Source organism: the organism of the source record quoted next, unplaced genomic scaffold (assembly GCF_019419815.1).
Source record: "Pyrus x bretschneideri cultivar Hongxiangsu unplaced genomic scaffold, Pyrus_bretschneideri_v1 Contig19, whole genome shotgun sequence".
Classification (NCBI taxonomy): Eukaryota; Viridiplantae; Streptophyta; class Magnoliopsida; order Rosales; family Rosaceae; genus Pyrus; species Pyrus x bretschneideri.
The window spans coordinates 899,916-924,165 of NW_025999490.1; the positions used below are offsets into that span (position 1 = coordinate 899,916).

At 37.3% G+C, this 24,250-nt stretch overlaps 3 protein-coding genes across 4 annotated transcripts; all 3 read left to right on the forward strand.

Annotated features, from left to right (window-relative positions):
* The first annotated feature begins 584 nt into the window (after positions 1-584).
* Positions 585-3,617, forward strand: LOC103948017 (BTB/POZ domain and ankyrin repeat-containing protein NPR1). Its single transcript, XM_009359005.3, is given in 5 exon segments — positions 585-1,329; positions 1,744-2,497; positions 2,698-2,895; positions 3,230-3,462; positions 3,464-3,617. Coding segments are annotated over 5 exon segments (1,752 nt in total). The 5' UTR covers positions 585-795; the 3' UTR covers positions 3,497-3,617.
* Positions 3,618-13,659: 10,042 nt separating this feature from the next.
* Positions 13,660-18,082, forward strand: LOC103933260 (TLC domain-containing protein 4-B-like). Of its 2 annotated transcripts, none has more exons than XM_009342929.3 (9): positions 13,660-13,984; positions 14,959-15,168; positions 15,260-15,348; positions 15,438-15,576; positions 15,907-15,981; positions 16,577-16,698; positions 16,772-16,847; positions 17,094-17,153; positions 17,618-18,082. In XM_009342929.3, exons 2-9 carry the CDS (start codon positions 15,031-15,033, stop codon positions 17,744-17,746), a joined length of 828 nt encoding a protein of 275 aa, XP_009341204.1. In that variant the 5' UTR covers positions 13,660-13,984; positions 14,959-15,030; the 3' UTR covers positions 17,747-18,082. The 2 variants fall into 2 exon arrangements, with proteins under 2 accessions (XP_009341204.1, XP_009341203.1); XM_009342928.3 differs by having other exon boundaries at positions 13,662-13,979.
* A 3,849-nt stretch (positions 18,083-21,931) lies between these two features.
* Positions 21,932-23,302, forward strand: LOC108866031 (probable aspartyl protease At4g16563). The gene has a single exon (XM_018643989.2). The coding sequence runs from the start codon at positions 22,010-22,012 to the stop codon at positions 23,300-23,302; it is 1,293 nt and encodes a 430-aa protein (XP_018499505.2). The 5' UTR covers positions 21,932-22,009.
* The last annotated feature ends 948 nt before the right edge of the window (positions 23,303-24,250 follow it).

Genomic DNA, 24,250 nt, shown 5'->3' on the forward strand with positions numbered 1-24,250 from the left:
ACTTGAAGGTGAGAGATTTTAGGTTCGAATCTCATAAATGGCGAATTCGATACCAAATTAGGCTACTTATTGTGTGGCTTTGCCGAACTCCTCTTTCCTTAATGTGAAAATATCGATGTACTAAAAAAAAAAAATTATAAGGGCATGGATCCGGGAAAATAGTTTTCTATATAATTTTGGGCACATGTTTTTATGAGACCCTTTTAGTAATGTTTTTAATGATCTGAACATCTATTATTTAAGTTATCTCTTAAGATCATGTCTACTAAAATCAATCAAATTTGAAACCATATAACTATTGGATTAAAGGTTTAGAATTTTTGTTGTAGAACAATATTCGTTAATTTCCTTCACTATAAATGAATGTTTTGATAGTTTGGGATTTGTCTAATTTTTTACAAAGATGATCTATAAATTCTATTGTAGAAAATAAACCGTTTGTTGAAACACATTACATAATGACCCCTACAAAAACGTGTCAAAAATTATGAAAAAAAATAGCGTCGCGAGTACGCACTATATATATATATATATAAGTTGTATTCAATAGCCCTATTCTAATTCAAACATGTTTCCTCACTAATATGAGTTAAATATAGAAATATCACTACTTAGGCTTTAAACCCTGGAGCTAATAAACGTGGAAGCCAACGTTCAAGTATCGTCACTCAAAACTACGTTGACTATTTTCGCAGTAGCATCTTCAACCTCCTCCTGGATTGTTTTATCCCATCAATCATCATGCTTTGATCCATCTCGTTAATCTCCATGTTTGAATCTAGCCCAGATTAACTAATGGCTAATTCATCCGACCCATCTTCCTGCTTGAGCTTCACCTCCTCTCCCCACATATCCAACGCCTCCATTAACCCCAACTCCTCCGCCTCCGACCCGCCGCCCACCCCCGAGTTACTCACCAACCTCAGCTCCAATTTGGGCCGGCTACTGGCCGACTCCGGCGGCGACTACAGCGACGCCGAAATCACCGTCGAGGGCGTTCCGGTTGCTGTCCACCGATGCATTTTGGCTTCGAGGAGCGAGTTTTTCGCGGAGTTATTCAGGCGGGAAAATGGGGATTCCGAAAAAGAAGGAAAGCCCAAGTACTGTATGAGTGATTTGCTGCCTTTTGGGCATGTGGGTTATGAAGCGTTTCTGGTTTTCTTGAGCTTTGTGTATACTGCAAAGGTGAGGGATTTTCCGGTCGAGGTTTCGAGCTGCGTTCACAATGTGTGCGGCCATGAAGCTTGTCGACCCGCCATTGAATTTGCTTTGGAGTTGATGTGTGCTTCTTCGGTTTTCGGAATGCCGGATCTGGTTTCCATATTGCAGGTTAGTTGGTGTTGTTTGCTTTCTGAATTTCTGATGAAACATTTTAATCACATCGAGGAATTAGTCAACTTTAGCAATTAGTGTTCTTTTTTACTTTAGAAACCATGAGCATGCAATGCACAGAAAGTACATGAACACCCTATGAGTCATCAACGACATTGAAATTGTCTACTATGTAAAAAGACTTGGTTGTCTGCATTTTTTGGAACCTTTTACGCTTTTAAATTTCGCCCCTCCTCCGACAATTCCTGTTTCGCCACTGGTTTCGGCCACCTTAGTTGTGTATCTGTATTATGTTTTTCGTTTTTGGTCAACTTCTATCCAACTCGTTTTATAGAATGCAAAGATAGATTACTAATTCATTTGGAAAGAAAAATGCAAGGTTGTTCTGATTTGGTTCTGTGTATTTGGCAGCGACAGCTTATCGATTTTGTAGTGAAAGCTCTGGCGGATGATGTTATCCCAATCCTCGTGGTTGCGTTTCATTGTCAGTTAAGTCAGCTCATTGATCAGTGTATAGAGAGAGTGGCACACTCAGATCTTGATAGTATATCTCTAGAGAAAACACTTCCTGATGAGGTTGTGGAGAAGATTAAAATTCTTCGCCGCAATTCTCAGCACTGCTGCGACCCAAACATGCCAGCCGTGGACCCCTTGCGTGAGAAGAGAATCAGGAGAATACATAAGGCACTGGACTCAGATGATGTTGAACTTATGAAACTTCTTTTAACCGAGTCTGATGTAACCTTAGACGAAGCCAATGCGCTCCATTATGCTGCTGCTTACTGCGATCCTAAGGTTGTGGCTGAAGTGCTTGGCCTGGGTCTGGCTGATGTTAACCTCCGGGATTCCCGGGGTTATACAGTGCTTCACATTGCTATGATGCGGAAAGAGCCATCAATTATAATATTGCTTTTGTCTAATGGCGCTCGTGCATCAGAGCCGACTTTGGAAGGTGAGAGTGCTGTTAGTATTTGCCGGAGGTTGACAAGGCCAAAGGATTATCATACAAAAACAGAGCGGGGGCAAGAAGCAAACAAAGACCGGATTTGCATTGATGTTCTTGAGAGAGAAATGCAGAGGAATCCAATGGCTGGAGAGGCATCTATATCTTCCCAAATAACGCCCAATGACCTGCACATGAGATTGCTGAAACTGGAGAATCGAGGTAACATTTCTACACTCTCAATTTGATTTGTGAAGGCATTGTGGTGGCAGATCATAGTCAGTATCCTTTTTCTCCTTGAATCGCAACCTTTCACGTTTGATGTTTCATCTTTTGACTGGATTAATATGAGTTGAGTCTCTGCTGTGGTCTCCTTCACTTGTTAGATAAGGCCTGAATCTGAAGTGCATTGTTTATTCCAGTGGCATTCGCCAGATTGTTATTCCCTGCTGAAGCCAAGCTAGCCATGGCCATTTCACAGGCAGACACAACGCCTGAGTTTGCCGGGATCTCTTCGTTGAAAGGATCTAGTGGGAATTTGATGGAGGTTGATTTGAACGAGACTCCCACTGTGCAGAACAAAAGACTCCTTTCTAGGTTGGAATCCCTTGTGAAAACAGGTAACATGCTATTATTGTGGTTGCATTGCAGAGTTTTGGTTGATCCTTTTTTTCGGCTTATTTGTTTGTACGCCTTGACGAAAATCTGTGTGACTTTGCCCCCTATGCTTCAGTTGTCTTCTGTTTCCCCATTCCGTCACGGTGGTTAGAAAACCAAAAAACCAATGATCTTATGCCACATCAGCCAAGTTAAGCAATTTTCCTAACCTACTGGACTGAATGGGGTAACATGAGGCACGGAATGAAAGTACTTGTATGTAGAATCTGCTGGATAAAAGTACTTGTATCGTCCTTTTTATTCTCTATTTGAAGCCTTCGTGTTCTATTGTGGCAGTCAGTATGGGTAGACACTATTTTCCACATTGCTCGGAAGTCCTCGACAAGTTCCTTCAGGTCGACCTTCCTGATTTGTGTGTCCTTGAGACGGGCACCACTGATGAGCAGAAAATAAAGAGGCGGCGTTTCTTGGAGCTTAAGGAGGAAGTACAAAAGGCATTTGACAAGGACAAAGCTGATAAGAACCTATCCGGGCTGTCTTCGTCATCCTCCTCACTTCCTCCGAAAAAGTTTGGGCGCAAGTCCAAAGGTTAGGAAATTGTGAAGGCATGTAAATTGTATCTAACTGTAGGCCTCCCAGGTACTTGTAAAATGGTTTCTGTCATTTCCAGTACTTCAATCAACAGATGAATTCTCTGATCAATGAAACAGTGTAATTCTTTACATTTCTCTCGGGTGCGAAACCAAAGTTACGCTGCAAGATAAACCGCATATTGAGCACCGTACGAACCAAAAGATTATAACCAAATAAAGCAGAAGTTGAACTGACAATCAAATGAATGAATGTATATAGAACTGTTTGATACACTTGAGTATGAATGGATTAGCAAGGCGTTCAGGCCGAAAAGAAAAACTCGAATCTGCAACGCCTATTTAGTATACAAGACGGGATTTGTTGCGAAAATGCTAAACGTACAAGAACAGAAGGATACAATTCTTAGCTTTTTTGCAAGTTTTAAACTTGAATAGATTTTGTGGGTGAATCACATTTTTGCAAAAATAGTTGAAAACTGGAAGTTGCAGAGTGTGAAGATTGAAATCTTATCGGGGTTTAAGTCCCCAGTGCTCCTTTCGTTGTATCCTCTCTGGGGATTTCAGAGAAGCGAAGATGGGAGTGTGCCTCTATTTCTGCCATTAGCCACCTCTTCTTTCTTTTCCTTTCTTTTTTCTTTTTCAAATATTTCTGCTTATTTGTCTATTACCATTTCTTTCTTTTCTTTTTCTCTCCACTCTCTGCAAACTACAAAAGGGAAGAAACAAATACTCCTAAGTCCTAATCTACTTGCATGCTAAAAAATTCTTACAAGTTTCATATGTCAAGATTAAATTAGAGTTTTTTAAACTTCTTAATCGTCATTTTGTAATAACAAGGAAAGTGATTTTCGTATACTTTTTTCTCCTTGAATTGAATAAACCAAAAGAAGATTAAAAGACAAACATATACATAATTTGTGCGAGAAAGAAAAAATGGTATATGCGAAAATCATTTCCAACGTGCTCAAAACCTTGAAATATTATAATCTTCATTTCACACTAGTTCATCTTGTTTGAAAAAAAAAAAAAAAAAAAAGGAAATTGAAGAAAAGGATAGACCCCGAGCTTTAGCCTAGACTAAAGCTAAACAATCTGGGCATCGTCTCATATGTTGAGAATGAATTTTATATTGATGAGAGGATGGGCTTTGCATAGGCTTATAAGTAAAGTTGGACTACTCCTCAAAAGTAGGTTCCATGACTCTAAATAACTACCATATTCACCACGTCTGGGCATCTAAAGTTCGAAACACTCTGATGTAACCGAAAAAATGAATGAAGAAAAAAGTCATAAGTACTCAAACACTTGCTGCAACAACCCTTATGAGTCATAACCACCATACTTGCTCTCTCTTAGAGCATCCCCAGCGTGGGGTTTAGCTCGGGGGACGGGCTCCAAAACGGAGGCCCGAGTGAAGGTGGACCAGCTCCAGCGTTGGGAAGCCGGGGGGAAGGGGAAGGCCCGAGGGCCAGGCCCGTGAGGAATCGACAGGCCTTGAGCCCGGGGTGGGAGTGACGCCATGCTGACGCCAGCGTGGCGTCAGCCTATTATTTTATTTTTTTTGTGTCAGGCGCGTGCACCCCACCCGCGCGTGGGGGCGCGTCCTGACACATTAATCAGAAAAAAAAAAATGTTTGTCTGTTACCGTTGGGAAGCCACGTGGCTTCCCACGGTACGTTAGATCGTAACGGTCACTTAATGTGGACCGTTAGATCTCAACGGTAAAAAATTTTCAAACTGTCAGATTTAATATCCACCGTTCGATCTGAGATCAACGGTGGATATTAAAATGCTTTAAAAATTAAAAAATAAATGAAAAAATAGTTTTAAAAATCTGAAAAGTTACCGTTGTGACACGTGGCACAATCTGGAGCGTTGGAATTCAAATTTTTTTATATCCAACGGCAGAGATTAATTAATTGAATAAAAATTCAAAAAAAAATGTAAAAAATTCAAAAAAATTCAAAAAAAAATCTGAAAAAAATTGTAAAAAAAATTGTTTTTACTTTTCTATAAATACCTTCTCATTATCATCTACCTTCACAACAATTTCATATTTTCTCAACCACTTTCAATCACATTCCTTTCTTTGTCTCAAAGTTTGAATCAATTTTTTTTCAACAAAATGACCACTGGTGCAGGTACGAATTGGTCGCTTATTGAAGATGTTGCGTTGTGTACTAGCTGGGTTGAAGTTACTCATAGTTCGCTTACGGGTAATGAGATGCAGTTAAGAGAAATGTGGAGTCTTATTCATACCAATTATCTTGAGAAAATTGGTGGGAAAAGAACCAAAGAATCGATGTCCAGTCGTTGGAAATTACTTAGCCAATCGTTTAGTACGTGGAGAGACGCTTTGGCACAAGCTAGTAATAATATTCGAAGTGGGGAAAATTACTCGGATATGGTAACAAGATATTATTATTTATTGTTTGTATTCTTTATTTGTTACGTACATAATTTATTATTTATTGTTACTTATTTGTTACATTATAATTATGTTGTTTGTTACATTATAATTATGTTATTGTTACTTATTTGTTACATTTATTTGTTACATTATAATTATGTTGTTTGTATTATTTATTTGTTACTTATTTTCATTAAAATTAATGTATATATATATATATATTTGTTAATTATTTTCATTATTTACTAAACTTGAAGCCTTCTTATTTGCTTTGTTACTTATTTTCATTATCTTTGTTACTTATATATATATATATATATATATATGTATATATTTGCTAGTTACTTATTTTCATTATAATTATTTATTTGTATTATTTATTTGTTACTTATTTTTATTGTGTAGGAACTTCAAGCACAAGCTTGGTATGCTGCCAAAACCAAAGGCAAAAATAAATCATTCAACCGGTGGGAATGTTGGAATATTGTCAAAGATTGTCCTAAATTTAGAGTTGTGCCAGTTGGTCCAGAAGTGCACATGAACAGCACCCCTCTACACTCTACACCCGATCATGTTGATGAAGATGATGCAGAAGAAGTGCCCGAAACGCCCCTCCCTGAACAAGCGTCGGGTTCGACCCGTTTTCCAATTAGGCCTCAAGGTAAGAAGGCTACAAAGAGAAAAGGGAGTGCTTCCAAGAACGATTATGCAAAGTTCATGGAAGAACTTACTCGCCAAGGTGAATTGACTTTGGCGAGGGAACTGGCGAAAGATGAGGCTGATAAGGCTGATAAGGCATCAAAAGCAGCAGCTGTTGAGAGAGAATTTTATGCTAATGAGAGAGAAAGAGAGCTACTTAGGCAAGAAAGGGAACATGTTAGAGAAGAAAGACGAGCTCAACAAGATCGTGAGATTATGAACATGTCTTTAGAAGGGAAGTCTCCAAATTCTAAATTTTTTTGGAAGTCAGAGAAAGCGGACGTGGTGCAAAGGAGGCGTGCAAGAGAAACAATAGTAAGCCAAGGTGGTTCTAGCACCGCAAGAGAAGATCATCCTAGCAGCACAAATTGGTTAAGTGATGATGAATAGAGTACTTTTTGTAATCGGAGCCCATAATTTTCCAATCACTTTGGGTTGTAATTTATTATTTATGTTGTTTCCATGTTCATGAATATTTATTCAAATTAATTTGGTAAGTTATTTATATTAAGAATTAATTTGGTAAGTTATTTATATTAAGAATTAATTTGGTAAGTTATTTAATTTGGTAAGTTATTTATATTAAGAATTAATTTGGTAAGTTATTTAATTTGGTAAGTTATTTATACTAAGAATTACATAAACATAAACATAAAAAAATTACATAAACATACTAAGAATTACATATACTAAGAATTACATAAACATACCAAATAATAAAACACACCAAATAAAATAACATAAACATAAACACACTAAAATGAACTTAATTATCCTCAGCTTGTTTCAATGCCCACTGGTGCTCTATCAAGTCAATTTGTCGGGCATTGTGCATGTCTGGCATTTGAAATGCAGTATATCGTTGAATGAGCCTTTCATTGTAACGTCCATCCCTTTGTAATGGCTCATGTTGCACAGGGTCATCGGTGGCGTCATGAGCACAATATATACGTGTTCTTGAATTGTTCATCGGGTCTGGCTCATATTCATCAACAGCTTCATAATCGTACTCATCTTCCACAATCATGTTGTGAAGAATGATGCACGTCATCATGATGGATCGAAGCGACTCTACATCAAACAATCTGGCCGCACCCCTGACGATCGCCCAGCGAGCTTGGAGGATACCAAAACAACGCTCCACATCCTTCCTGCACCCCTCTTGACAGCTTGCAAAGTGTTTTTCCTTCGCACTCCGCGGACGTGGCACTGTTTTGACAAATGTTGACCAGCGCGGGTAGATGCCGTCAGCTAGGTAGTATGGCCCGTCGTACATACGTCCGTTGACCTCATATGTAACTTTTGGTGCCTTTCCTTGCAGGACATCGTTGAACACTGGGGATTGGGCAAGGACGTTGATGTCATTTTGAGCTCCCGGGACCCCGAAAAAGGCGTGCCAAATCCATGTATCAAAAGATGCCACCGCCTCCAGAATGATACTTTTTTCCCCTTTTCTGTCCCCGTAAGCACCTTGCCATGCACTTGGACAGTTTTTCCACGTCCAGTGCATACAATCAATGCTTCCAATCATCCCAGGAAAGCCACGCATCTCCGCCTTCTTCAACAGCCGCTCCAAGTCCATGTGTGTGGGTTTGCGGAGGTACTCAGCGGTATAGATAGATTCGATTGCTCCGCAAAACCTCATCAGGGACTCAAGAATGGTTGATTGCCCCATCCTCGTTATCTCATCCACTTGGTCTGCAGATGCTCCATATGCAAGCATCCGCAAGGCAGCAGTAATTTTTTGCTCCGGCAGTAGACCCATAGCACCAAAAGCATCTTTTTTTTGCACAAAATAAGAATCATGGTTGCAAACAGCAATCATGATTTTGTTGAACAAATGTCGTTCCATTCTAAAACGACGTCTAAAGTACGTATCAGGGAATGCACTATTAGGAACAAAATAATCATCCAAGAGTTCCATACCTCGTCGTTGCCTGCTTCTATCAATGTTTCCGGAACGCCTGGGCCTGCAGATCTGAGCCGCAGCTTGGATGACTCGACGGGAATGTGAGGCTCTGCCCCTTCTTACGTCGTCATCTCTCATTTGACGCTCCTCATCTTCTTCCCTCTCATTTCTTACCCGCTGCTGATTGAACATTGATTCTGATTGGTTAAACAAGTCTTCCTCTTCCTGATTCAATTCCCACATCATCCTTGACGAAGAAGAAGAAGACATTGAAAGAAAGAAACAGAAACTATGAATATTGAAACTGATTTTTGTGAATAAGGAAGCAGAAATTATGAATAATGATAGAGATCTTGAGAATTTTGGTGTGAGATTTGTGAAGATGGAAGGTGGATTATATAGAGGATTCAGAAAGGATTAGGTTCTGCATAATGCCACGTGGCATGCCGTCATTCGTTAAAAATCTGATGGAAATCTATCATCCAAGATTGTTAACAGATTATGACACGTGGCATGCCGTCATTCGTTTAAAATCTGATGGAAATCTATCCTCAAAGATTGTGAACCGATTATGACACGTGGCGCGACGTGATTGGTTAATAATCTTATCAGAAATCCATATTATAATTATTTATTTTGTATTATTTAATAATACTTAGGATAATGACACGTGGCGCACCGACAACGATTAAAAATCTTATCCGATATTACATTTAAAATTATTTTGTATTAATTTTATAAATAAAAAAAAAAACTAATATTTTATTGCCTATTGCCAGGGCTATAGAAGTGTAACGGTGGAGATGCAAAATCTATTGCCAGGGCTACTTACTGTTCATTAAGGGCAATTACTGTTCATTAGGTGGATTGAATAGTGAATTGCCAGGGGGGAGGGCTCCAACGCTGGAGTTGCTCTTACACGCCAAAAACACCATACCCTAATCCCACCACGCAACTCTTGTCCTCTTTCTTTCAGTTATGAATCCAAATTAAGAGGAAAGAAGTTCGCAGGGCAGCCAAGTTGTTGAAAAAGTATCAACTTGAACCAGAAGCCAAGTTTTACTCGAAACTGCTATCTGTTGCTGCCCCATGCATGCATGATGCACCAGCCTGGCCTTAAAGGCCAAGTTTCCAACCATGCATGGATGATCTCCTTTCTAACTTTTTTTTTTTTTCCTTAACTAACGTCCAATCCTAGTAATGATTACCATGCGATTTGGTCCCATCTATGATATTGAGGAAGTATTTACCCTTGCAAACTTGGCGTAGTGAGTTTGCTAGAGCATGCAAAATATGAAACACTTATTCCTATTTTGTCTAAATTTGCATGTGAGACACTTATAACGAATTGCCTAATTTAATTATTGTAAGTTGAAAATAACTTAAGTGTTGTGACACTGTAAAATATTATGAGAAAATTATAGTAACGGTCTTTCAACTTTAGCCTTATTGTATCAATGGTCACTCAACTAAAAATTTATGGCAATTGATTCCTTAACTCATCAAAACGTGTAACTATAACTCTTTTCATCAACTCTGTCAGAACATTCGTCAAAACGAGTCATGCTAGAAGAACCATTGCTACAATTGAGTTAAAGTTAAGAGATCTTGCTCCAATTGAGTTAAATTCGAGAGATCATTTCTCCAATTAGCTTAAAGTTGAGGAACCATTACTACAATCTGGCTTTCATATTTGCTCTTTTATTCAGCCTCATGTGCATGACGCATAACTGACACACCCCGTCCCGAAGGAGAGCATGCTGGCCGTCACGTGAGAGTGACGTAACCATTTACACAGTTCGGAAGCTTTAAAAATATACAACTTCTAAGATGAACCACCCGAAAGTGAGTCCTTATTTGGTCCATTCTGTCAGAACACCGTTGAATTTCCTCGTAGTCACCACACCTTTGCAATTCTTGAACCTGGAGGGGCGCAAAACCAAAATTGAGTGGGTCAGTAAAACAAATCTTTTCCAAATCCAAACACTTCAATCAAAACTTTGTAACCCCTCTCCTTAAAACTTGTATACTTTCCCAGAAAATAAACATATATACGTATGTATAGATATGTCAATCAAGCTCAAGGTATGTCAATCCTACTCACAGGCATGCCAATCATACCCACAGGTATGCCAACCAAAGCCTCATAATGATATGCAAGTGCTCAGGTATGAATCACATCAATAGCATAACATCTGGCAGCCGGAGTCACCTAACGTGACCTGTACAGCTGCATATAGAGCTCAAATCTCAAACTCAATAACTGAACAACTGAACCTGCCCACGAGTCGGAACCACCTAAAGTGGTCTGTACGACAAGCCTGTGTGTAATATATATGTACGCTCTAGTGCTATGATCACGTGAAGGCTGTGCGAATAATCGCGGGTCACCTACGAGTCGGAACCACCTAATGTGGTCTGTACGACAAGACTGTGCACCTAACTTGGAATCCAAGTTGAGCGTGTGGTGCGGGAGGTGAACATCACTTGAAGGACTGTACCCTACTCAGGGCGGGAGCACTAACACCGGGGGTGCAGGTTATGAGCTCTCAATCACATCTCTATCATATCATTCTTCATATCTCAATCATATCACAAACATATCACGATCATATTTCATTTGTATTTCCATAGTATTTCAATCGTATTCCAAACATATTTCATACGTATATCAAATGTATTTCCTACGTATATCAAATGTATATCAAATGTATATCAAATGTAGCTTACCTGGGCCTCCTCAGCACCATGCAACAATATGCATAATTATGGTAATGCACATATTAAAATATGATGCATATATGATAGGATATTTAATTCGTATTTCTTTTAAAATACGTTTTCTGAGAAATACGTCAAGCATACGTATATATATACTGAAAAATAATTGCCCACTCACAGATCACATCGACGTCTCGTAGGTCCCTGAGCCTCCCTTAGCCATGCCCGACGTCCGTACAAGCCTCGCCTATACGAGAAGTAACCAAATTGACGTTCTTTAACGCACATACACAAAATATTCGTCAATAACTTTCTCATACGTTGCTCAATTTGGGTATGTGAATATACCACGGTGATCTACACGACGTCACGAACACGTGACAATTTTTAGAACTCAATTTGGAGCTCTCACGCGCCCTGTATACGCGCTGCCCACGCGCGCGTCTTCTTCCTCGCGTCGCCGGACTGGTTTCGCCGGAGGTGGGTGTTTTGCCGGAATTTCTGGGTAAACTTCAAAGAGTCATAACTTCTTCATTTCTTAACCATTTTTGACGTTCTTTATATCAAAATGAAGGTATTGACGAGACAAACACATCCATACCTGCCTTGACCCCTAACTCGGCGTGGATTCACCAGAAAAAGCCCCGAAAGCTCCGGCCAAACTTACAATTCGTGGTCCCGACGTCCAATTCCTTCAAACGAAGCACTCCGAGCTTCCTTAGGACCTTACCAAGCTTCCTACAAGCTTCAAAATCCCAAAAACATCAAGTTTTACGTGTGCATGAACAGTGCACATACACAGTGAAATTGAAATCCATGTTTTCCGAAGTGAAACTCACCTAAAATTGGTACCATCGTGTTCGTGTGGTCTTCAGGAGTACGATGGTGGTCTTAGATCCTTCGTTGGTATAGTTTTAGGGTGGTTTTGTGGGTGGTCCGTGTGAGTTCGAAGGAGAGAGAGATCTGAGAGAGAATGAGAGATTTGTGAGGGAGGAGAGAGAGAGGGACAAGGTACGGGAATATGGGAGAGATTTGAGGGATGTGGGGTCTTACCCAATCCCCAAATCATCAAGTTATAACATATAACCCTAGTTCTAAGTCTTAAATTTAAGTCCCTAAAACTAATGAATATTTCAATTAACATTAGTTTAGGAACTTCAGGTAAAAACCAATGCCAACTTTACGCCCCTTAGTCCCGTTTAAGGGCATTTTCGTAACTTCACGTCCTCGGAATTAAAAATTCCGGGACGGGTTGTGACAATAACTGATTTTGACGGAAGTTCTAACGGAATCGACGAAAAACATCATAGCTGCACGTTTTGATGAATTAAGAAACAATAATCACAATTTTTAATTAAAAGACCATTATTTTAATTGAATTAAAGTTGAGTGAGAGTGTACTATTACAGTAAGTAGTCATGATACAAAATATAGCTAGGAAATGGTAAATGATGCAAACAACCATAATCATTGAGGTCTGATGGGGTTGGTGATGGAATGTTAGGAACTGTAGCAGCAGCAACATGTTAGAATACAATGACATACCTCAGATTAAAATAAACAAAAATAGTATAACATAACTTAGAAAAAAATCAAGTAAAATATACATTATAAAACGAAAATAAATTTAAAATATTAAGACATGGCATCCGAATTGTATCATCATCAACGTATCATTTTAACCATAACTGACTAATAAGAGCAAAAGTCAAAAGTCCACTACACACAAAGTAAAATACTTATTTTGTCCCTTGTATATATCTTGCATTTCTCCTAATAAACACAAAAGTTTAAAATATACTATTAATTTACTGGTATTTCTCTTTATAATTTTGAAATTACATTCGCATTGTCCTTATTATTAATGAAAAAAAATTAAAATATTAGCAAAAATAATTATAACAAAAGGAGTGGTGCTATTCACACCTATATTTACTTCTCACACACTCTTCTTAAATTTTGACCTTTGAATCAAATTAATTGAAGATTAATGAATAAAAATTAACAAAAATGTATATGATGTAACAAGGAATGTGAGAATAATACTATCCTAAAAAAAAAAAACCCTAGAATCCAAATAGCTCATGAGCCAACCACATTATTTTCATTTCTCACTTCCCTATCCCATTTGGATAACAAGAAAAATGCGATCCACACTACACTAGATCATGGAATCCAAGCACAAACTCGCACGTATCCACCCAAAAATTCACTTGTCATTTTTCAAGTTCCTTCCATTTTTTTTCTTGTGAGAAATGTTAAGGACGTTATTTCAAAAATGAAACTCTTTATATATTCTTTATAATTTCATGTATTTAGCATAATATTTTATAATATTAATATAAAAATTAATGTTAAACTACGGCTATCTAATGTGACATAGAATTTATAGCTTTCTCAGCCTTTTTTTTTTTTTTTTTTTTAACTAATAACCACTCCTCTTCTTACTTTATTATATGTTCGGTTGGATATTCCAAGCACTCACATTTTTCATTGATTTCACCCCCTCCCTCTGCTTCCTTTTCCCTCCTTCACGGGTTCTTGCCTTCCCATTTCTCCATTGCTGGTCACAGATCATCAAACCCATTTTGTTTTCTCGATTACCCATCTGCAATCTGCGCCTCAAGTTTTCATCTTTCCTTCTGATTTCTGGATTTTGGCATTGATTAGCTTCTGTGTTCCTGTGTTTTCCCAAATGCTCATCTGATTTGGAGGGGTTTTTGGTTGTTAACTTTTATGGACTTCATGCTCATTGTAAGGTCTCCTCCTTCTGATTTCTGAGCTTCTCAGCTTGCATCCTCTGTTTTTGCTTTATGGGTTTTGTTTGAAACTTCATCTGCCTTTGGTTATATTATGATTTCTGATCTCAGGATGGAGGTGGTTTTTGATTTTGAATACCACATTTGATTTCTCATGTGTTTGTGGTTGCCTTTGGATCCGAGTTTGTTTTTTCCTTTTGATTTCATTTCTTGTTTCTTCTGGGTACTGCTTGATTTTGTTAATTTTTTCTAACGGTGTTTTTAAATCTCCTGCTTAGAGCTTGTATTGGTATTGTTCTGCAACCATATGGAAGTATTGATGGAGTACCTTCATTTTACACTGACTTCTTTTCAAATGGCCACTTGGTTTTTGTGGTTGAGTCATTTGGTTTTCTTTTCAATGAAGAAACTGTTTGTGGGCAGTCATGAGATCAAATTTAGGGTCTTGGTGCTTGACCAATGTATGACCACACTATCTAATCCGGTCGGCAAGTTTTGCTTAATGTACATTCATACTTTTGTATTTGGAAAGTACTAAATTGGAGTTTGAGAGCTGCTCAGTTTCTCTCTTCTGTCTTCTGGGTGTTACTTGGATCTCATCTGTTTCTAATTCTGGTTTTAGCCTTTTCGTTTGCGTATGGTGTTTTTATACAAAGGTTTTTGTTGCCCAAATCTATTTAAGTTAGTTTTAAATTTTAACAAATTTAGATGCATTTGTGCCGGTGTTTCTTGTCGTTAGGCTGTGTAGCTTGTTTGTGGATTATGTTTGTAAGTATAAGCACATAAGCTATCACATTGCTTGCAGTTTACCCATCTGCTAATATAAGCTACTCTGGTTAAATGTCATCCTCAGATGCTCACAGCAGTAACCAAAGAAAAATGATACTGATAAAGACGTGCATGTTTTGTGATTATAAATTACTATCCTGGTGGCTTCCTTGCTCTTTGAGTGTGCTAATGGAAAGATGAAACAGGAAAATGAAGTGGGGAAGCTAGTATGAGAAAGTAAAGAAGGGAAATAAGAACCACCAATCTAGCATTTTGCAATGGAAATGTCTACAAAGACAGTTATGACGATCAAATCTTACCAAAATCAGGCCGGAGTTCTTGTTAAAAACTACTTACTAGCGGATCCCGTCATACCATATACTTCTATTATTGGAGGCATAATTTTGTGCAAAATGGTATACTCTTAATAAAGATGTGCTGTAGGGTGCCTCATTTAAGTTGTAGATTTGGTTTTCTGTTTTGTTATTAACTCATTATTTTCTGCAGGTATATGATCTTACCCATTTAATTAGTACCTTTTACATCAAGGCTTATGGTAGTCTTACAAAAATCCAACGAATTGAGTGGAACAGTCGGTAAGGATACCCACTTTCCTTCTGCGTAATATACTTCCCATCTGGAACGCTACTTGTAAATTTATTAATTTGAAAGTTAACTTTTGCAGTGGTATCTCCAGTATTCATGCCATTTTTATAACGGCTCTGTCCTTGTACTTTGTGTTCTGGTCCGATCTCTTTTCTGATCAACAGCACCTTGGCCTTATTACATTTCGAAGCTCACCGTTGTCTGTTTTTGGATTAGGGGTATGTGCTTCCAATTATTATTTTTACATGAATTGTTAGCCACTCAATTATTGTGAAAGTATTTACATGCATATTATTCAAGTGTAAATATCATGTTGGTTTCAATTTGACCTTAAGCTGTAAGGACGTAATGAACAGATCCCAACATTATCTTATTTGCTTCGTTATCATCTGACCATGCCTAGACTAGCAGCTAGAAATTAATATCACGGATTGATGAGTGATCTGGACCTTTTGTTTTGTTGGGTTTTTTCATCTATCTGCACTTTCTTTTGTTTGGTTATCTCCTGACATTTTGTTGTGGGACATAATTAAGATCATTTGTGACAGGTCTCTGTTGGGTACTTCTGTTCGGATCTGGGAATGCTATTATGGCTATATCCCTGTTTAGGGGGAATGGAGTATGTAAGTAAATTCTTCGTGGAAGACAATTTGTATATTAGTCTGGAAGCACAGCATATGCGTTTCTGTTTAAAATTTATTGGTCTCTGCTTTAACGGTCTTGACATTTGGGTCAGAAGCATCATTTACCTAGGTTCTAATAAGTCCATTAAGGTGACTGCTTAATTGCACAAACAGGTAACTAGAAAGTAGAGAAGAGGAGGTTAAGTGGACGGAAAAAGAAATCACATTTGCATATAAACTAAGTCACTTTTGATTAGACTGTGGTGTTTTCTATGGGATCAGTTTAATTGAAAATTTAGGGCTTTTTATTTTCGTTATTCTTTATGATTGCAGAGGTGGCTGTAGTTAAAATTTGATATACGTTCGGCTTATCTTTGTAGTGGTTGGCACTTGGCAGATATGCTGTTAGAGTTTAATGGTTCAACTTTTATTGGTGGACTTTTTGGTAGTAAAATAAATTTGTTTCTTTCCAAAAGAATATACAACAATAAATAAACACTACTCAGCTTGTACGCAAATCTATTATTAGAAACGAGTAACGTTCACCACATGTTTACGGCTGTATAACTCTTGATATGGTGGCATTCAATTACAGGTTTTCCATCACTCACTTGCTGGAATTGCAGTAGCATACTCCATGTTTTCTGGGGAAGGACAACTTTATACATACATGATCCTCATCTCTGAGATCACTACTCCAGAGATCAATATGAGATGGTGAGCTTTACACATAAGAACGTGTTTAGTTTATAGTTTTTCATCTTTAATATAAGCTTTCGTTTTCATGAAGGTATCTTGATACAGCTGGTCTTAAGAGGTCCAGCGCTTATCTCCTAAACGGCATTGTGATATTTTTATCATGGCTGGTCAGTTGAATTCCTTTTGTATTATTATCTTTTGATCATTGAACGTGGTGGCTTGAGGCCCAACATGTACTCATTTCATAACACTGCCCTGATACTTTCATAAACTGACTCATTTCTTAGCCATCTGGCTTGATGTGAGCAGCATCGTGAGCATACATCGTTGTTTTCAAAATGCTGGATTTTCCATTTGGTCGCATAACTTCCATCATTGTTAGAATGCTTTCTAAAGGAATTTATGGAATGCAGGCGGCAAGAATTCTGCTGTTTGGCTACATGTTTTACCATGTTTACTTACACTATGATATGGTAAGTTGCCATTCCCTTAGGATATGTACTGCTTACACTTTGGGTTTTTCTTGCCGTATACTTTCACTTTCTTCAAAAGTTGAGTTATGCTGTATACATGGTTTGGATAGTTCTCTGAGAAGGGGTAAAAAGTTTGGATCTTTATATTTTCAACACCCTCCTCTTTTGGTGTGATTTTCTTTGGGAACAGGATGAAATCTTGAATGTTGCTTATGTAGTGCAATATTCTACGTTTGTGAACCATTCCTGAAGATTTTAAATTTCGCACGTTCTACTTTAAACGGAAAAAAAAGAACAAACTAATGCGAGCCAAAACATCTCTCCTTTTCCAGTTCCCTTATCTTTATGAAATTTTTACGAATCCATCTTTTATTTTTATTTTTTTTTTATATGAATTATCAAGTGCTCTAGAACTGTAAAGTTACTAAAGATTTTGGAGTGTCATTTGTTTAATTGGATTGCAGATCATCCAGATGCACACCTACGGATATCTGTTGGTGTTTGTTGTGCCATCGGTTCTAGCTGTTATGAACTTGATGTGGTTTGGAAAGATTATCAAGGGATTGATGAAGCAATTGGCCAAGATGCAATGATGGATATACGTTGTGTGTGGAAATGAGTCGAAAGGCTTCCGCTTTAAGATGGATCTGATCTTGTGCATTCGTCTATATTGTTCACTGTATAAATGATAGAGGCCCAGATGTGAGGGTTACAAGGCAGTCAAAACTGGAGGCATTTTGGTGGCCAAAATTGTTGTAAATGATTCCAAGTTTGTTGTTAAATTACGAGGGGAGTCGAATCTAAGATCTCTACTATTTCTTGACTCAAGTCTCCACTGTATGTCGCTAGAGTTAAATGGTTCAAAGTTGTATGCATTGTTTCAGCAACTAAGTAGTTTTGCTACAATGATTAGCTTCTTTGGATGTGCACCGATTTCTATTAACACAAAGGAGGAGTGGATGGGAGGAGAGAGAATCTTCCTCCTTTATAAAGTAATGGAAAGAGGGAAAAGTTAGTGGGTACAAGGATCCGAAGCATTTTTCTCACGGGAAAGTAAATCAAATGAGAATTAAGGGACAAACAAATGAAGAGTACGAAAAGAGAAAATGGAAGTGTGGTCTTTATTTTTGATTTGGCTATCATTTGGTGATTTACTATGAATTGAAGACAAAAGTAGGAAAAATATTGAGGGTCATCCTAGTCTGCGCCTGCGATGCATTGGAAAAGCATATAACAACAAAATCTTATTTCATTAAGTATGATCGGCTGTATGAATTTTAGAACGTTATTACGTTCTGTTTTGTGATAAGTCTTCCTTTAACTTCAAGTACTCTATGTCTTTTCTTAAAGTTTCTTTCTCAGTCTTCCGAGGTCTTTCTCTACCCCTTTTGCACTGAGTCTTTATCTCACAATCGTATTTTCTAACCAGAGCATCTGTAGGTCTTCAGTTCACATATTCAAACCACCTTAACTGATTTTCTCTCATCTTATTTTCAATTGAAGGCACTCCTACTTTACCTCAGACATCCTCATTCTTAATCCTATCTTTTCTAGTGTGTTCACACATCCAACGAAGTATTCTCATCTCCGTTACACTCATTTTTTGCACGTGCTGATGCTTGACCCGCAACATTTTGTGCCATAAAGCATTGCTAGCCTTATTGCCGTCCTATAAAATTCTCCCTTGAGCATAAGAGGATCACACAATATACATGATGCACTCTTCCAATTTATCCATCCAACTTGTATTCTATGATTGAGATCTTCAAGCAATTGTCCGTTCTTTTACAAGATGGATTGCATGAGCATCCATGTACTGTTTTTCCCACTATAAAATAGAAAAGCTACAACCTATCAATCAATCGGGCTCATATTATCTACTTTCTAGTGCACAAGTTAAATATCTCGACACTTTGCATAACCAGTTTTCTTTCTGGTACGCTCAACAGCATTTTTTTTTTTTTTTTTTAAGTTTAAAAGATGAGTATTTGGGTTTTAATTTTTGTCATCAATCCTAAATGGTTTGTTAAACTTTCTGCAATTGAAAAATTCTAAGGAAAAACTTCTTACCAATATTTTTAGATTATAAACTTCCTTGCTTGTTGATAAATATAAGGGGATGAATTGTTTGATTTGTTGCTTATGCACATCAGTAGAAAGAAAAAAGGCAAATGTCTGGGTTTGGTAGCAGAAAAAAAAAAAAAAATTAAAAAAAAAAAAAAAGTAGCCACGGAAATGCTAGTGGGAAGAGGGGGTGGGGCAAGGATGCCTTTAAAAAAAAAAAAAAAAAAAATCCGAGTTACATAACAAATTAGCAAGTGATGACCGTTTACATGGAACAAGAGGAAGGTAGAAATCACAGATGTATATGATACGACAGAAGAAAAAAAAATAAACACACACACACACACACTAACGTGCTTAATAAAACTGAACCACCAAACATAGGTATCCAAAGTGTTGAGTGAGTAGTGTAGCCGCACAGGGCAGATCATAGATTCATAACTGAATTAGTTTGGCGAAAGCTAATGTGACAAAAAACTTTTTGAAGCTGATAATATAATGCGTTACTTTTTATAATTAATTCACCAAAAGTTAAATAGAACCTTATATCAAGCAATTAAACAATTAAAAAGTGCACGTACCTAAGATTCAATCGACCAGAAGCCAATATCAGCACTTAATTGCAGAAAAGATGGTGAAAGTAGATACTTAATCCGTTAAATTATGAAGCAAAGTACAGTTACAGCAAGGTTTAGTGGCAGGTCATTATGTCCTAAGCAAGTACAGATACAATTGTATTAGTACACTTATACAAGTAATCTTCCTCAAATGGTATTCAAACCATGTGAGATTACGGAAATGGCAAGCAAGAGTTGATCGGTCCTCGTCAGTATTATCCTGTGATTTGAGGATGTTGCGTCATCTCCAGCTTAGAAGGTTCCATGTCTGGCGTGCTCCAAATTCTATATTCCTTGTTTTCAATAGTGTTAATATACCCATAAAATCCGAGTTTTTGAAGCTTACCCTATTTGCAGGACATGATCGTGAGTGCCACTATCTAGCGGAGTTTATCATGATGCATGAGCAAAGAACTGCGATTACTCTGCTGGGTGATTTATGAACTTTGTTACTAATTATTTTTGAAACAAATATGAGTACACCCCTTGGAATTCAATTTTCTTTAATTAAAACCCAATCATGGTAAATTTCTCTAACAAAAACCCAATGACTAGTCTCCAACTAAGCAATATCCATAATTAAGTTTGACTTGGCAAAATTTGTATTTTTGGATGTCTAAATTACCCCTAATAACACTTACTTTCGGTCTCTCACTTGTTATCCACATTTATTTTACATTATTTCATTCAATTAAATGTCTTCAAATACCTTATGGGGATTTGGAAAAAAATTTAATAACAAAAATTTACATGATACCAATGTTCCTTATATAATTGTTTTCACATGATGCTAATAGGTAAATTAGTATATCCTACAGATATAAAAAAGTTATTTTATTCAAAATTATTAATATTTTAAATATAACATAGGTGAATTATTTTGCACAACATATATATAATAACAATATAAGTTCCTAGTAAATTATGTAATGATACATGCAAAATAATTTACCTACAAAATAAATAAATATTTTTTATTCAAAATTAATTAAATACCAATGTTTTGCAAAAAAAATATAAAACAATTTACCTACATGCAAAATAAAGAATGTCGATTGATTGCACACTCTATATAATAATAACAAAATATGGCTAGTATATATGTAATATCACATGAAAAATAATTTACCTACAAAATAAATAAATGTTTTTAGCCAATTGATTCAAAATTAATTAATTACATATTATTTTACATAAAAATATAGATAAATTATTTGCACGCATATATATAATTTTAACAAAATATGCCTAATATATACATGCAAAATAATTTACATACAATGATTGTCAAACAAATAAAAGAAATGAAACATATGACGGTAAGAGAAGTATAAAGTAGATAATGTTATAATAATAATAAGGCACTTATTTCCCACAATTATGGTGGATAATTAAATTCATTAACATAATTAGAGTGTTGTGGCATAATTGTAAATAGTTTGAAAATAATAGGTATTTATTTGTTTACATGGTAGTTTACTTTAAATTTGGATTTTATTTAGATCTTTAAAATGAGAAGGAAAGTCAAGGAAATAAATATTGCATGAACTTATATCTAAAGAACCCTTATTTTTAATAAAAGTTCACATTTTGGCATCAGCAAAGAAATTACAACCCAATGAAATATTAATTATCATCGTCTCATCGGGTGTTCGAATTTACTTAACCAAAAATTGTATAATATATAAATCATGGCAGTATTTTAATGTTCTCTGGTGTGTGTGTGTGTGTGTGGTGTGTAAGTGTTTACGTTTGTGTGCGGGTGTGAATTATCAGAGCATGCATGCATGCTATACATCCCTTCATGTGCCTGCGTAGGTGTAGCAAACACTCGCAATATTAATTCAGAACCTCTTGATCATAAACATCTGTTACCCCATATATATGATAAAACCCCGATGCATCAGATGGTTAATCTACCTTTTAACTCATTGAATGGCCTCTATATATAGGTATTATGCATGCTAAGGAGTTCACTTGTCTCTATACCTATTGATCCCAATGGAAACACCCTTCACCAATACCACCCTCCTTTTCCTTCTAGCCATAGCAACATTCTTGAATTTCACCCAAACCCTAGCCAGCCATCGCTCCAGTTCTACTTCCCTGGTGCTTGGACTAACACATTCTCGGGTTTCCCTCCCAAGTCCGAAAGCATCTTCTTACTCGAAAAAGATGCCATCACAAGTGTCAGACATGATCGAGCCACTGAGGGAAGTGAGAGATGGGTATCTGATACCTCTTAGTTTAGGGACTCCCCCACAAGTCATCGAAGTATATATGGATACTGGGAGTGACCTAACTTGGGTTCCTTGTGGCAATCTTTCTTTTGTTTGCATGGATTGTGATGACTATAGGAACAACAAACTAATGGCCATTTTCTCTCCTTCAGCTTCTTCTTCATCTCTTAGAGACCTTTGTGGTAGCTCATTTTGCATTGACATCCATAGCTCGGATAACTCCATCGATCCGTGCACCATAGTCGGATGTTCACTTGCTACCCTTCTTAAAGGCACATGTCCGAGACCATGCCCTTCATTTGCTTACACTTATGGCGCAGGGGGGGTTGTCCAAGGGGCACTTAGTAGAGACACATTAAGGGTTCATGGAATTAGTAGCACCCCTAATAATGTCGTCACTAGGGAAATTCCAAAGTTTTGTTTTGGGTGCATTTGGGCTAGTTATAGAGAGCCTATTGGGATTGCAGGGTTTGGTAGGGGAGCACTTTCCCTCCCATTCCAATTAGGGTTTCTACAGAAGGGCTTCTCTCATTGCTTCTTGGCTTTCAAGTATGCAAACAACCCTAATATTTCAAGTCCTCTAGTCATAGGAGATGTTGCTATTTCTTCAAAAGAAAACTTGCAATTCACTCCAATGTTGAAGAGTCCCATGTACCCTAGCAACTACTACATTGGTCTAGAGGCCATCACAATAGGTAATACTAGTACAGTTACACAAGTGCCCTCAAGCTTGAGAGAGTTTGATTCGCAAGGCAATGGGGGCATGCTCATTGACTCAGGAACCACTTACACTCATTTGCCTGAGCCATTTTACTCCAACCTTCTCTCCGTTATTGAGTCGGTGATTTGGTATCCTAGAGCCAAGGAAATGGAGACAAAGACCTCTTTTGATCTTTGTTATTTAGTCCCACACACAATGAATAATACTCTCATAGACCAGGATGATCTACTCCTTCCCCCAATCACTTTCCATTTCTTGAATAATGTGAGTCTTGTTTTGCCCCAAGGAAATCACTTCTATGCCATGGGAGCTCCAGTAAACTCCAGTGTGGTGAAATGCTTGTTGTTCCAAGTAATGGATGATGGAGATTATGGGCCAGCTGGGGTGTTTGGGAGCTTCCAACAACAAAATGTGGAGGTTGTGTATGACTTGGAGAAAGAGAGAATTGGGTTTCAGCCAATGGATTGTGCTTCTGCTGCAGCCTCTCAAGGACTTCACAAAAACTAAGCAACCCCATGCTGTGTGGGAGTTGATGGTATGGTGCTTCTTGCTGTTATGCAGTTGTGCTTTGCAGCAGACAAAATAAATCAAGGCTTGGCAGTTCTGGTATTTGCATAATGTATTTCTTTAATACTTCCTTTTGTTTGAAGATCAATTAAACTAGCCAGATTGTTACGGATTTGGTGCTTTTGGTCATTATTATTCTCAATCTTGTACCTGTTTGGATAATTTTTCTACCTCTGTCCTTTCTAAGGTTAAATTTGACATGTATGGTTTTAAGATCCGTCGATTTCTTCATTGTAATTTATTTCCAAGTTGTTAAAAAAAAAAAGATTGTGGTAATTTTTAAATTATTATTAAATTTATTTTCTTACAAGATAATTTAAGAAGAGAAATTCAAACTTGAATGTAAAGAGTAGAGTGCATCCGCAAATCCTTGTTAAATTGATCCTTCCATATATTTGCCCTTTAGATTGGTCAAGAAAATGAGCTGGTTATATTCCAATTGCTTGGTAACAAGGGAACAACTTGAAGTGGAGTAACATTAATTAGCAGTATTCTCTATAACCGATGGGTGAAATTTAGTTTATGTGGCCACAGAAAATCAAGGAATCTCTGGCTTCGAAGATAAGTATGTAAATTTTCTCAAGGCTTCGAAGATATTTAGTTAGTTGGTGGGGATTGAACCTGCACAAGGATACATATACATGATTATTTTCCACTACTGCAATAAAGCGTCATTTACAATTTTGAAGATTTTTTATTTTATTTTTATGAATGATAAGCTTTAGTGTGTTAAATTGTTAAATGTTAAGAGGGAGGGGGATTGAACCCGTCCCATGGTGCATAAACGTTATTACTTCTCGCAACTGCAGTAAAGCACCCTTTGCTGCTTTAAAGATATTTAATTGTAAGCATATTGGTGCCACTCAGTACTACGGTCTCGTGATATTC

Bases quoted from the DNA above. Each gene is read 5' to 3' on its own strand.
- LOC103933260 (XM_009342929.3), top strand. From the start codon at position 15,031: ATGGAAATGTCTACAAAGACAGTTATGACGATCAAATCTTACCAAAAT. The intron at 15,169-15,259 runs GTATACTCTTAA...TATTTTCTGCAG, and splicing joins GCATAATTTTGTGCAAAATG to GTATATGATCTTACCCATTT. The intron at 15,349-15,437 runs GTAAGGATACCC...TAACTTTTGCAG, and splicing joins CGAATTGAGTGGAACAGTCG to TGGTATCTCCAGTATTCATG.
- LOC108866031 (XM_018643989.2), top strand. From the start codon at position 22,010: ATGCCATCACAAGTGTCAGACATGATCGAGCCACTGAGGGAAGTGAGA.